Source organism: Anas platyrhynchos, chromosome 1, assembly GCF_047663525.1.
Source record: "Anas platyrhynchos isolate ZD024472 breed Pekin duck chromosome 1, IASCAAS_PekinDuck_T2T, whole genome shotgun sequence".
NCBI classification, from domain to species: Eukaryota; Metazoa; Chordata; class Aves; order Anseriformes; family Anatidae; genus Anas; species Anas platyrhynchos.
Window position 1 is genome coordinate 38959676 of NC_092587.1, and position 15643 is coordinate 38975318.

The 15643-nt window shown below is 36.3% G+C and overlaps 1 protein-coding gene across 1 annotated transcript in view; it reads left to right on the forward strand.

Annotated features, from left to right (window-relative positions):
- TRHDE (thyrotropin releasing hormone degrading enzyme) overlaps positions 1-15643 on the forward strand; it is a 207427-nt gene that overhangs the window by 163948 nt on the left and 27836 nt on the right. Inside the window, exons 13-15 of the mRNA XM_027455444.3 lie at positions 11457-11604; positions 13597-13694; positions 14205-14312. Of these exons, the coding sequence (XP_027311245.2) occupies positions 11457-11604; positions 13597-13694; positions 14205-14312 (354 nt within the window). The remainder of the gene's footprint in view (positions 1-11456; positions 11605-13596; positions 13695-14204; positions 14313-15643) is intronic.

The window sequence follows — 15643 nt, forward strand, 5'->3', positions numbered from 1 at the left end:
TTCTTATAACAGGGATGCACAGATAGGTTCCTGCTTCTTTTAAACCTCTGACTCCTGTTAGTAGTACTGCCTTACAAGCACGTCTGTGTGTGACAGATTTGGTTGAAGGAGAGATCTAGAGAAGTAGAAATGCATATTTGCAAATATTTAAAAAATATAGTTAGTATTCAAAGAGTAGCAATAAGATATGTGGATTTGCCTAAAAGTGGCAGATACTAGGGTATACTGTTCTTAATCCTTTCTTTTTTTTTTTTTTTACTTCATCTATCATCTTTCTAAAGAAATGATAATAAAAACAAAAAGTAACTATGCTTGAGTATAGTTATGTTTAAGATGCTCTAATTGGCTGGCTAACTGTATGGTACCTTTCTAAGAAGTGTTTGGCATTTTTTTTCTTTTCATTTCCTCTCTCCCAGGCAAAGACAGACCAGGGACAGACCTACTTTTTTCTCTGCTCCTTACCATGAGCAGGACTAGAGAAGCATTGAGAGTCTGTTAGAAGAGTTTTGGGGCAGACCTTGAGAGCAGAGCACCTGAACTTCTGGGAGTATGAAAGTGCATGTGAAAGCTCTTGTGGGGACAAGCAGTGGAGAGTCGCACGCTGATGCTGCAGTACAGCACAGCAGCTCTGCTGTGACAGATGCACAGCAGCATCCCAAAAACAAGCTCTGAGGGCTATCAAAATGACACAGACCCTTTCAGTTTCCTCAAAACGTCCATGTTTAAAAGGCCACCATTAGCCTAAAGGCAGCCTAGCTTTCCCCTCTTGGCTGCAAAGCACAGTTCATAAAATCATTTCGCTTTTTGTCAGAGCAGTACCATTCTTTGGATGTTACTAGCCTTGTGGATGTAGTGGTGATTCTATCTTATGTCCAAGGCACAGAATGCATTTCTCCCTCCCAGTATAATGTTACATGGTGGGGAGATTAAAAACAGGCAATTGTCTCTGACTGCTACATGAGAAAAAGTGAGTAACCTTATTGACCTATCACAGAGGTAATAATTGGTAGTTTAGACTGACTTCAGAGAAGACTGGCTGTTTTAAAGGGTAATTGTGTCCTCTGATGTGGTCCCTAGTGGTACTGGTAGGTTATCATCTTGTCTACCACTATAAATGTACGTACATGAGTTGAGAGAGAGAACTGTGGAATATATACTTTTATTTTAACACCTATGTATTATTTTCAGTAATAAAATAATGCATAAATGAAAACATAACTTCTTAAATCCACACTTGTCCTTTTAAAAACAATTTCCAACATAAGCAGTTCTTGTTACTGTATTAAATAGAGCGTATTTCTTCAAAATACCCCATCCTTCATAGAGATTTCTGAAGTACTCCCTAGTGTGTTGTTGAACTTGATACAGATAATGTCCATTCCACAGCAGAAAGGTTTGACTCAGTTCTTCCAGTGTCCTAAGATGGTAAGTCTTGATTCCTATATATTAATGCTAATTGATTTTGTTTATGAAACAAGTACAGATCTTATTTTTAGTAAAATTTAATAACAATGATTATGGAGAAAGCTGAAAGAATATTATTTATTTTGGAGATTTTATTCTTTCAAAATGTTTGCTATCCTTTTTATTGTCCAGTATAATGATTTCTCTAAAATAAACATAAATGAATCGTTACCTCCAAGGAATATATTAAGCTCTATAATTTCCTAAACTTTTGCCCATTTTATATGTAAATATATTCCTTCTTCTTTCTTGGTGCATTTTGGTTCCATAAAATTAATCAAGCAGGATTGAGCAGAATAATAACAATAAAAGAAAGCAGCGGTTTGCCCACTGTGTTTGAATTCTCGCAAGCTTGTTTGTTTTTCAGACTTTTAAACAAAATTCTGTTCTCGGCTGTAGTACGTGCATACACCCTGCAGATCCAGAGTGCTGTAGCCTTGGCAGTAACATAGCTTACGGAAATAAATTCCCAAAATTCTTGAGCAAGAACAGAACCTTGGTGCTCTCTCTTCCCTTCTTCTTGAAGACCCTTTATCTATTTAGAATGTTTTGTAAAGGATTTCAGAACAATTTGAAACTAAGTTGATTGTAGCAAATGGAATGTATTGATGGTAGACTGATAAAGAGAAGATGAATGGAACTGTGTATCTCTTCTAAGCTTTAATAAAGGTAGTTCAGAGAGCTCCAATAAACAGTGTCACAGGAAATAAGAAAGATCCTACGGTTTCTTGAGAGTGTGAATAATGTTGTCAGCTTCTCATGTCTTTCTCATTCCTTGGGGTAGGGTGTTAGCGAATATGTGAGGTGGAATGCTTCACACTTTACTTTAGGTGTCCCAAAGGTAGACTTGTACATCTGAGCTTGTCACCTTGCATGGCACTGACAGATAATGGAGACAAATAACACTCAGAACCTCTCAAAGGCACATAACATGGGATAAGATAAATTACCCTCCTGAGGTTAGCAGTCTTGTGTCTAGTTCTAGTTCCCTAGTTCTTCCTTGCTGGACTCTAAATCTTCATATTCATCGCCACTCATTAAACATGTTGAATTAATCCAATATTATGTCAAAGAAATACATCTGGTTTGTATTCAGTGTTAATCGGTATTGAATCAGATGATTAGATGTGATTGTGGATACTTATTTTACTCTCATCTAAAATAGTTATTGCTGTTCTGGAAGAATCCCTTTTGTCTCTTGAACACTAATGTATATCTAATACTCCTTGTTTCTGCCTCTGCCATAGGCACTTACTGTGTTAGGTGATAGGTGCTTGGTCTGCATGGCAGTTTCTCAGAAACAAGGTTTTGATGCCGACATTCTTCCTTGCTGTTGATCATTATCTTGCCTTCTGTTCTACCATGAAGAGTCTGTGGTGGAGTTCTTTGGGTGCTCAGATTTTCGTGACTGTTCCCTTTTGAGTCGCAGGCCTAATGACAGTGTGGAACATGCCAAGACTAAACTCATTGGTTACACATTAACAAATGCCAAAGACAATATCTGACGATAGGTTTTGCATATTTCCCCACTGTATTTCTTAACTGGATTAATGAGAAGTCATATAATCATTAAGGTTGGAAAAGACCTTCAAGATCACTTAGTCCAACTGTCCACCTACTGCTAATATTGGAATATCGCCTACCAAACCATGTCCCTAAGTACCACATCTACCCTTTCCTTAGACACTCCCAGGCATGGTGACTCCACCACTTCCCTGGGCAACCTGTTCCAATGCTAAATACCCTTTCTGAGAAGAAAATTTCCCCAATATCTATTCTATAACCTTCTCTGGCACCAAGTCAGGCTGACAGACCTGTAGGTGCCCTGGATTCTCCTTTTGAGCTTTCTTATCGATGGGTGTCACACTAGCAAGTTTCCAGTCATCAGGGACATCTCTAGTTGACCAGGACTGTCTGAGGATAAGGGAAAAGGCAGTGTCAACCTACCTTTTGATACATAAATTCAGATTCTTTCCTTGCTCTTAGTAGATTTTTTATGTCCAGAATGTTCTCTCAGCACCAGTGCATCCCTGAAATGTGTTGTACAATTTGCTTCACTGCTCTTAACTACACAACAGAATCAGATACAAATGATACATAACTCCAATAGCAAAATTTTTCGCATGCTTACTGTCAAGAGTCACTTTGATTCTTCTTTTATGAACATATGCAAACATAAGATGAAATGTATATCTCCATGTAAAGCAGATATCAAGGCTGTGATATGTCACAGAACATATGGACTGACATACAGCATATGGAATGAATGATGGCTACCTTAAAATATTTGTGGCTTTCTATTTCCTTTAAAAAAGGCACAGTTGCTATGGCCCATTGAGAGAGTATTTATGTCAAAGAAAATACAACAACTCTTGTAGGAAGCAGTATCTAAATCAATTGCTTGTGCGTTGAACCACCACCACAATTTGTGACAGTGAAAAAGAGTTTCTGTGGCATCTGCTGAAATAATTTTGTTGAGGCCTCATTTATTAAAATAGTAAATCTATACCACTATTAATCAAGCATGATATAAACTATCGATCTAATACTCACTCCATTAACTAGTACTCAGAGGCACTAATTAAGGGAGCTGCTTAACATATCTGTTTTTTGTATATGTTGAATTATCAGCAAATGCTACCAGGAGTAATAATGAGGGTTGGGGTTAAACTGCACAGTTTATTCATTTAAATGGACACTATATGACTGTTGGGTTTATGAATAAGCCAAGTCAAATAAGGTCAACAACCCTGGATATGGCTGCTGAAATTTGGAAACATTTTGAAGTACAGCAATTAGGCCAGATGAGAACTCTCACTGTTGTTGCTACTTATTATCTAGACCCAACATTTTAAATGGGGCCTTGAATACCTTGACTTTTCCTGACATTACAGTGAACAAGACTTCAAGTAACACAATCAATTGTAACATGAAACCAATTATCTTAGATATGTTGGAAGACTTCAAATGCTACAATAAATAAAATCTTAACCTCTGGAGAAGGAAAACTACAATGAACATCACTTCAGCTCCATGGTTTAATTCTGATGTGCCCATATTTGCACCAGCAACTTCAAGAAAATAAATCCTCATATTTATCAGTAATAATTTTGGATATTATATGGAAGCATAAAAATTAGAGGTTTAATTACAGGATAACCAGAGTTGTGAGTCCCACTGGCCAGCAATTGCGTCAGTGTAAATGGTGGTAATCCCCCTGCTGTTTTTTGGCATCAGTACTGTCAGTGGTTCAAATAGGGTTATTGATCTTTGCTACCAAAATTTGGCTTTTGATGTTGAGAAATAAGATCAGCTAATAGTTAGAGAAATGATGTTGCTGCAAGTAGCTGAATTGTCAGGTGTTTTTGCCTGAATGTCAATACTCTACACCTGGGGTTTAAAGAATAAGGAGAAAGTTGGTTTGGGTTTGTTGTTGTTTTGGGGGCTTTTTTTGGAGAGGAGAGGAGAGGAAAAAGGAAAGGAAAGGAAATATGAAAAAGTATAGTGCTTAATAATAAACTCAATTCTGAATTTGCTCAAACAAACTCTTATAGACGTTATTGCTCATTGAAAACTTAAGGAGTAGAAGGGCTGTTTCATTCTGCCCCTCCCAAAAAATCATCACAAAAGAAAATAAATAATACTTTTAATAACTGAATCATGTGAAATTGACCCCTACTAGCCCCCTGAAATACATTCAGATTTCACCAGTTAATTTAAGTGAGTGACTTCTCCAAAATCTGTTTGGCAATAATGAAAAACATGACATTACCCAACTTCATTACCCAATTTAATCTTAATTTTAAACAGTAATATCATTCCTTTTCATCTTGCACTCTTCGTCTGTTTTTTTTTTTTTTTTTTTTTTTTTTCTATGGGAAAGAAGAGGAAAGGAGAGCTACTAAACCCAGTTTAAGGAAAATTTTTGTTGTATTTTTGCAACTGCCAGTTTTTAAAGGTTTGGGTGTTGTTTTTTTTTTTTGTTTGTTTGTTTTTTCCCTTTTTTAACAGAGGTGATTAATTAAACTTAACTTAAGCCTTTGCTTATTTAGCAAGTCTAAATCTATGCAAGATAATTTAAACCATGTGATTACTCTGATAATTGCAATGAATTTGAACTGTTCTATGAAGGATGCTTAAAATGCTCTTGTGTGAAGCTAAATGTCACTTGAAGAGTCCTCAGATATTTTGCATGTAAGAAAACATAATAATAAGCATGCTTCACTTAAAACTGTCATACTCTCTGAATCCTTTGATGTTGGAGAGGTTGAATGCTGATTAAATTTAGCAGTTAAAATGGGCTTGGTAGCCAAATGGTCCTGTTATACTTATTAAAATGCAGATGTGCATTCCTGTACTAGTTACGTGGAAGTCTACAGCTGTTACAAATAATAATACCTCCATTAAGTCACTCTGGATGCCTTAGAAAAGCAGAGTCTTTATATGGACCTAAGTCAGCCCAACTTTGAGAGTGGAAGATGAGGTAGATCAGGCTTTTACACTCAAGTTCCCTGAGACTTTGTTACAGATCTCTCATTATGAGAAAGTATTATTTTTCTGTCTTTCTTTCCTGAACATGAATGGCAAGCATCTTAAGTTTTTAATCTTTGAATTTCCAGACTTGTAGAAGTGAGACGTTTCTTCCCAGGAAGAGCAGTCATGCATTGGAACAGGTTGCCCAGGGAAGTGGTGGAATCACCATCCCTGGGAGTGGTCAAGGAAAGGTTGGACCTGGTGTTTAGGGATGTGGTTTAGTGGGTGACATTTGTAGTAGGGTGATGGTAGGACCAGGTGATCTTGAAGGTCTTTTTCAACCCTAATGATTCTATGATTCTAAGTGGAAGGTGACATACATGACTTCAGGAGTTTACTTACCTGTTGCATGAGTTGCCTTGCTGAAAGCTTGTTTTCTGTGTCTGTGTTCAACATATCGGTTCTGCCACAGCATTGCTGTTAAAGCAATGTGGGAAAATATATCCTGAATACATCAATAGGGGCCCCAGTCCTCAGTACTTTCAGAAGAAATGAGTAAGGTTAGAAAAAGCCAAATACAGTTAAGTTTCTCTGTGACTTAGTCTAATTTACACACTTAACCATAAAGGTAAAAGAATGAGTCAATGCATAAGAATCCAACTTTTTTTAATCTGTGGGATAAGCTCATTAACTTTGTGGGTTAATGAGTATATCTAAATATTCATATATCGTGCATGCACAGAAACAGAACTCATGTTAATCTGAATTGCATATCTATGTTTTGAAGAGCTGCTTTTCCCCCCTTTGAAATTACCCAAACAGAAAGCTAGTCATGCTTTACACATTTCATAGGAAACAGATGATGCAGTGTGAGTTTTAAATCAGTGGCAAGTAAATCACCTCATTTCCATTGTTTCAACAATGTCTATCAGTTTGCTGCCAGTGTGGATTTTCTAATTTTGATTTAAACACATGACTTATAATGACTTTGTTGGGTGGTGGGACTAAGGGATTTATGGTGCACTTGTATATGGGACTCTCATCACTGTATGGCAACCCTGTCGTTTTTGTGACAGAGTCTGTTTGACTTGTGCTGGATTTATGATAGAAATAATTCAGAACAGAGTAATAATTTTCCCTTGGCAATTACACTACCATTTGGTACTTTGTCCCTAAGGGGAAAATGAATGTGCTGGGATCTGTCCATAAGTTCCGTGGCTCAGTGTAAAGAACAAATCAAGGTCAGAATGCAGCTGAATACACACTGATGTTTCATAATATAATCTAGATCTCTAGCTTTTATCTGACTCATTAACAGCTCATGTAATTTAAAGATTATTTTTGATTGGTGTGGGATTTTTAGTGGGAATTCTTTGCGAGGGATATTTCATTGCCACATTCAGTACTTTCTGCTCATTGCCTCTTTTCTTTACAGCAACGGCAACTGTAGCAGTTTCTTTGGTGTAAGCAGAATACTAGCTTGTTAAAGGGTTGGTGCTTATGATATTATATAATGTCCTACTCCACTTTATATATATATTACTTTTGAGAGGTCTTTATCTGCCTCTGCCCTTATCATAAAAATGGGGAATAACCTTTTCACCACATTTTGTCAGCAGCCTCTTTAGACATGAAAAACCTGCTGGGCCAGGATGTTTGTCTAGAGATAATTTGTCTAGTAACTAAAACAAATCTCTTTACTTGCCTGTGTTCTTTTTCTCCCATTTAGTTCAGCAGGTGACTGAAATCCAGGAACACAGATGATAAAATGAACCTTACGTTTTGCCATGTTTCTTACTGATGTTAAAGTTCTCATGTGTTAACAGTGGCTACAGAGAGATTGACATGATGGTAAACAGAAGAATAAGAACAATTATATAGAAAGTGATAAAACAGCCATGGTTCTCAAATCTGATCATTTTGATTAAATTTTGGTTTTGTAGACATGTTCTTTTAAAAAGCTCAGTATGAAGGAGAGATTGCTTGTAGAGACTCTTTTCTAAGCATGGGCTCATTTCTATGTGACCAGTGATGCCGATAAAAACCCTTTAATCTAAAATAAAGACCCCAGCTTTTTATATTTTATAATGAAGCTGCATAAATATCATTTAATTTTAGGATATGTACATGGATCTGCTAGTACTCTTCCATGAATAAGTACTGGGAGAAGGGTTAGAATTAGAATATTATTACCATGCCTGTGGGAAGAGGAGTACTGAAATTATAATGCTCCTATGATATTCATTCCTAGATGCCTACAAGTCAGACAAATTTCTGTCAGAAATGGCATTGATATGAATCTACGTTGGTTAGGGAACATACTAAGTGAGTTCTTAAGGTTGCTTTCAACCATTTCTTTCTAGGTGCTGTATGTGAAGTTTTGTAAAGTCTTTAACCTGCACTTGAGAAATGCTTAACCTGAACATTGCTTTTCATTCAGCCACTGTTTATAAATCAACAGCGGTTGGATTGCGTATTTTATATGCTGCATACTTTCCATGGCTATCCCAGATTCCTGTGCAGAATTTTGGTTGCAGATATGTTCTTGCTAAGATTCTCAGATGGCTGCTTGATACATACTGGGAGAAACAATATGATTGTCTCAGACCAGTCATAAGATGTGTCATCACAATGTTTTTGTAGTATTTATGTTTGTTACGTGATTTTGGTATAGCTTATAATCAATTATTCCCTGAGTGACAGACAATATTTCAGTTTTCCTCTGAGATGGCTAGGCAGGAAGAGAAGCTCATCTCTTAGCCTGAGCTCTGGCACATTTGGACTTTTGCAGACAATATCTGATGGTATTTTTTGCTGAACTTTAAAGATAGCAATATGATTGATAGCCAAAAAGACACAAGGAAAAAAAGGATTTCTGTAACTGACCTTCCAGTGTCATTGTTGGAAAAGACTGATAAATCAAGCTGCATGTGTGGAATATGTACAAAGCTTAACTTAGTTTATTTTCTCCATACCTTTGAGTAAGTAATAGCAGACAATTTTATGACAGTGAAATTATCTTTTTTCCCTTGTTGGGAAAGTTGCTGCTGTTTCTTATAATTGTAATCTACGAGGACCTCCTTTCATCCCTGACCCAGCCCTCAGGATTGATTCTGTTGATCTGAGGAGTGGATTTCAGTGATATTATGCGTAAGTGTTCTTTAGGAGTCAAATGCAGAAAAGAAGGAAGTTCAGGAGGAAACAAGAATAGCTCAGTCTTTGCCATAACTTGATAAATTTGTAAGTTAGAAACAGTGAGGTGATAAGAGCAGCAGTTTCCATTGTGAACAGGATGAGTAGCATCACAAAGAATCACAATTACAAAAGTGATTAGGATGGCCAAAGCTCATGCATAAGTAAAAGATCTCTGAGTTAATTTCTTATGTTTCTTTATGAAGAAGTTAAGCTTAAAGCAAAAATATATCTGGTTGTTTTGCAGTGATGATTCCTCTTATGTGCTTAGTATAGAGAGACTTATTTTAAATATGATACTAAATGTCCATTAGCACAGCCACAATAAACATTCATCTGTTTATTCCTTAAGCAGCATGTTTCCTAGAGCCATTCCTCTTGTTCCTCACTCCACACTTTCTCAAGGTAATCAAATTATCAGTAGCTATAATAACAAAATGCATAATTACATATATGCAACTTTAACCTAGTTTATCTATTTGTCAACATTTTTCCCAAGGTATTTCAATCTGCAGTCGATCCAGCTTGCTTCTGGCTCCATTTTCGATAGTTATACAAAGTAATAAGACCTAGGATTCACCTTGATGATATTCTGCTGATTCAGAAATAACAAAGGCCTATAAAAACAAAATAATTCCTCTCACTTTCTCTAATTCCTCTCACTTTCTCTAACTTCACACGCATTGAACTCTGTCCACTACCCACTCTGACAGCTCCATTCTTATTTCACATCTGCTCAGTTCCTGAGCGACTCGGTGAACTCCCCAAGTGATCTTGTTTTTCCTGCTTGAGTCTGTTCTGTAACTGGACCTGAGAACAGCCTTGCTGACAAAATGGGGACAAAGATGATATGAAGCATACCCAAGAGTGGGTCATCACAAGGACAGGGGATAGATCATTTTGAAAATTGATACATGAACTCACATCTTTCCCAAGAATTCAAAGTGAAAAGGACATAATCCTTCTGAGAGAGCAAGAATCACAATGACTTGCATGGAAGTGGTGCAGTTTGCAAGGAAACTGTGGATTTGAACCATACCAAAAAGAGCAGTCTATTTCAAAGATTTTAGCTTGGTAGTTCTTTTATGCTGTTACAGCTGAGATCAGGATTTATCTAATCGTAGTTTATTTCTATAATAATCTGTAATTTTCTTTGTTTGCTGTACTAAACATTCGAAGTATGCATCTTTTTCCCTGGGCAGTGATAGAAATTAAGGGGACCAATGGCAACCAACAATGACAACAATAGTCTGTGAAGATATATTATACTGTAGCCTATGTTAATTTGAAGCTGCTGGAATCCAACTTCCTGATTTTAAGTGTTTAATGAAACAAAATCATTATATTCTGTCTAGGCAGGTAGAAAACTCCTCTGGGATTTAAACACATGTATCAGGAGAAGAATAGATCGGTGTGTTTCTGGCAAGTTCACACCCACAGGGTTACACTTTGTGTCTGCAACCTGTATAGTTAAGAAAAAATGCTGTTTTGAAAAAGAAAATGAGTGCAAATCCTAAAACTTGATGTATCTAGTACTTAGTTCTAAAAAGCAGCTTCCAAATGCTTGTGTCTGTATTGCACTTTACTTGTAAAGCTATTTGTTTTAAAAACTTTCTTGAAATCCTGCTGAACTCTTCCTTGCAGGGAGAGGTGTTTTCTTCCAGTAAAAGAATAGGACAAAATTCTAGCAGATTGATTTATAAACATTTGGAAAAGCATAGCTTATATGGAAAGTGCTGAAACATTCTTAACAAAAACAATGTCATTGGATACTATTTCAGTTTAATAAAGTAAATTATTCCACAATGGCTAGAAGACAAGGCAGCTATGAAGGAGAAAGGAGAACGAACAGAAGAAAACTATGAAGCTAAAGGATGCTTTTTCAGTATTAGATCTTCCCACTTGCCTCTGGCCAGTTGAAATGTTCTCTGAAACAAAATGCCTCGGGTTGTTGATTATATGCAGATTGCTTTCTTTCTTATATATTAGCAAAACAACACCTTCTTTTTTTTTTTTTTCAATATAAAGTCAGTTACTTCATCAATCATATATTTTATTGCTACTAGAATCTATATAAATTAGGGATACTTTGTCTAGTTTACTTTCATGTGTGTTCATGCCTTCCTTCATCCAGTTGGTATGCTCGCATGAGAGACTGTGTTGCTGTCTTTTATAAGATTGACTTTTATGTCATTACAGTGTGATGAGTTTATCATGTTTTTCTGCCTTTTAATTTCATTTGGAAAAAAAAAAAAAAGGAAGTCATTTTTGCCTTATCATGTATCTCCTGCAAAATCAATTTAATACTAACTTCGTTTATTGTGCAGAGCTGGTTATTTGCCTCAGAATATTCCTTTGGAGATTATCAGATACCTTTCAGAGGAGAAGGATTTTCTGCCTTGGCATGCTGCCAGCCGAGCTCTTTATCCTCTAGATAAATTACTGGACCGCACAGAAAGCTACAACATCTTCAATGTAAGAGATATATAGTCCCTCTACCTCTCCCACTCCCTTTCCCTCTCTCTCTTCATGTCCCCCTCTTTCTCTCTCTCCTTCCCTTTGCCCTTTTATTGCCAACAGTTGAACTATTCCCCAGTTAGATACTGCAAGTGGCCTAGTGTTACTATCTTTCTTCCTAAATGTTCTTTACTTAAACAGCAATTGTCAAGCTTTGGTTCATTTGCATTTGAACAGTGATAACTGTTTTTGAGACCTATGTGAGTACTGGAAGGAAAGGTAATTATTCCTTCTATAAAATATAATAACAAATAAAGTATTTCAACAAAGTATTTCACTTAAAAGAGCCAAAGTAATCTATTTGAAGATTATCTCTTTTGAGGAGCCACGCAGCTATACTTAGATTGATGCCCAAGCTTAGCAAGGACACCAAATGCAGGCATAACTTAACAGGATGCACGCAACTGAAGAAAAGATTTGTAGTCATTATTTCATCCAAAGCGCCATGGTGAATTCAATGCAGTCACCTTAATTAACAAGGATTAGATCACCATTGAATCAGAAGCCCATTCATAATTGGGTCCAAAGGGACAGTGGTAGAAACTAGAAGTAGGTAATTAAGATAGACATGACAAACATTTTACCTGGAAAAAATCTAGCTATGCTGAAGCATGCTTAATGAAGTACACAGGATTTGACTGCAGCCAGTGACAAGCTCTTTTTGTTTATTTGTTTGTTTTTTGTTTGTTTTGACTCACAGTGTAGTTTATGTATTCTACATATTTTGAATGGACAGCATACAGTAATTTTGTGTAATTTGGTAGACATTCAAAAGAAGGAACTCTCTAAATCCAGAAATGTTTAGATGTGTTTTATTTTTGTTCTTGAACATGTGTTTGTTTGTGTGTGTGTGTGTGTGTCCAGACACACGCTCAGAAAGCAGGAGGCTAGAGATGACTGGGTGTATGTATATATGCATATATGTATAAATGATGTTGAAATAAATTGTGGTTTTAGTCTGTTAACTGCACAGAAAAATTCTTACCAGACTGCCATTGCTATTTCACTTTTAAACATGACTGTGTAAGGAAAAGACAATTTTAATAAATAAAAACAGTAAAATTCACAGCTGGGTTGTGTTTTATCGCTTCTGATGAGAGCTTTGAAAGCAGGGGTGATAGCAGAGGAAATAAAAAGTCTTTTTAGTCACAGAATAACATATCTGCTAGAGAAAGCTGCAGTATGAATCTCCTTTTGTCCTAACATCATATATACATACCCATGCATCCATAATAATAAAATAGATGCTATTCTATGCAGTTCTTTATATTTCAGTTCTCTTTTTCAAATTGGTGAATTCCACTGGCAGAACATTATGCTGAATACAATGACAGTTGTTTTCTTCACAACTGGTCAGGATATGGAAATATGTCACCCGTGTAGAAAGTAGAAGTAAGCTAAAATACATCTTGTGCTGGCTTTGTTATTTAAGCACACCAACAACCTGAACTTAAAATATAGTGTTATTAAATGTACAAAGCTCATTTGCAGCCACATTGTTCAGTATTCTGAAGTCAATTGACTGTATCTGTGTAATATTTTTGCCCTGGTTATGGCTATTATAACAATTTTCTTTTAAAAATGAACATGCACGATGTAGTCGAGAATAGCCATTGAGCTGTTGACAGTCTTGCAACTTTCCAACCATGTATTGTAAGTTCAAAATAGCATATTAGAAACTCTTTTTAAATTGCTAGGAATTATAAAAATAAATCAGCTAATATGAGGCATCTGATCAAGTAGCTGTTCTGCAAATTACATCTGAATGTAGCAATGAACAGAGATTATATGTGGACATGTTACTTTGCTAATTGCAAATCAGAATCTTTGTAAGTGGGACATCATTTAGGGATAAAAAGGAGAGGCAAAACCTCAATAGGCAATAGTATTTTAAGTTTGAACCAAAAATCAAAAATAAATGTTAACACTGAATATTCTTTTCTCCCTTAGGAGTACATTTTAAGACAAGTTGCTTCAATGTATCTCAAGCTTGGATGGCCAACGAATAATTTAAACAAATCGCTTGTTCAAGCATCCTACCAACATGAGTACTGTTATATTTGTCTTCCCTTCCTCCCTTCCTTCCTATGCAAGATATGGTTGTAATAATGCACTCTCCTAAAATCTGGTGTGATCTTTAGCATGTCATACTTTCCTAGCTCTCTCTTCTGTCTTGTTTTCTTTTTTTGGGTTAGAGGGAGAGCAGCAAGATACTATGAGATTAATTCTGTCTTCCTGAGTTTAAAGTACATGATTTGCTATGCTTTAAATTAATATTAGTCTGCACTAGATATTTAAGAAATTGGACTCTTGACCACAGAGGTCTGGAAGTGTAAATAAAAGCTGGGTTTGGTCCATGGCTTTTCTTTCGCTGTTGCAGCAGCTGTAAGCATGTAGTGGACACTGAGATTTGTGTAGTTGGATTATCTTTGATATGTTAACCAAATATCAGCTGCTGCCGTTGTTACAAGAAATGCATTTTTGTAAATATTCTAACATATTTACTAATGGGGTCTTACTTTTTTGTTTTGTTTTGTTTTTTCTTTTAATTCGGGCAGAGAGTTGCGTCGGGAGGTCATCATGTTGGCCTGCAGCTTCGGTAACAAACACTGTCACCAGCAGGCTGCAACGTTAATCTCCGATTGGATTTCTAGCAATAGAAACCGGTAAGTAGAACAGAAATGTGCATTTCCTCTTCTCCTAGTCAGAGACAATATAGCTGGCATCCTCATACTTTTGAGACCCCCCACAGTGCCCAACTCCGCAGCATGGTGTGGGGGGAAGACGTCACCACCCGTTATTTAAAAATGGCTGTGGGGCTTCAGAATAAAGGATTTAACTTTGAATGTATGAATGGGTGGAGGGGACAACAATGTAGCCTCTGCTCACTCCTGATAACTTGCTGTCCAATAATGATATGCTAGAGGGCAAGAAGATTGGTTTTAAGGAGGAGTTTAAAGGAAGAAAGATGAAAGTACACAGCATCAGCAGACAAACACCTAACCTGCATCTGGGCCAGAGAGCAGAAGGTGCTAAGTGATAGAAAAAGTGAGAGAGGTTACAGGAAGAATGACTGAGGAGCAAGAAAGGAGATGGAACAATATATTTTAGGGAAATATTATGTAGGTCTTACAAGTGAAGACTTGGAAGTTAAGCATGGTTCAGGAATACATGGAAATGCTCATGTAAGGTTTCACAGAGGGGGGTGAAAATGCTAATGTGTCAAGCATTACGTTTGACAGCAAATTTTAAAGTTAGGCTGTCCTGATAGAGGATTACTCAGATGTGGCAAGGGAACACAGGCCATTGACAGTGTATGAAATTTATCTTTTAAATTATTTTATTTAACTAGGAAATGTTAAATTATTAAAGATAAAAGTATTTGTGTAGTAATCAATAGGCAATGAGATAAGTACAGCCTACAGGTCAAGCCCATGACTTCTTGAGAAAGAATGATGTTTTTTTTCATGATGTGGAATGTGAGTGTGGTAGTATTTGTGTATGATATTTTGATTTAAGTAAAATATTTGACTTTCATATAACAGAGGAAAAGAGAAGAGGAAAATTCTGTTCTCTTTCAGTCCCAGTCTCATATTAGCTCTTCAAAAGGATCACATCTCTATAGACAGACATGCAGGATTTATCAAAGACATCTTGGCCAATAAGATGTTTATTTCCAATTAAAATATATCTGTCTGTCTGTCTTCATAATCTTTGAAAATCCTTTTCATGTATACTCAGTTACATACGTAAGTACCTGAGTATTTTTTTAAAAAACACCCATGAACTGAACGTGGCTGGAAATTACATTTCTATATGACTTTGAAACTTCTGAAAAAATGTTGAAAATATGACTATGTACCTTTAAACAGGGTGTGTGGGGTTTAGGATTTTCCAATGTACGTGTACATGAGTTCTAATAGTCAGCAGCAACAATCAGCATAAAACTATTCAAAGAGGAAATTACAGAGAAAGAATTATTGGGAACAATCTGAAG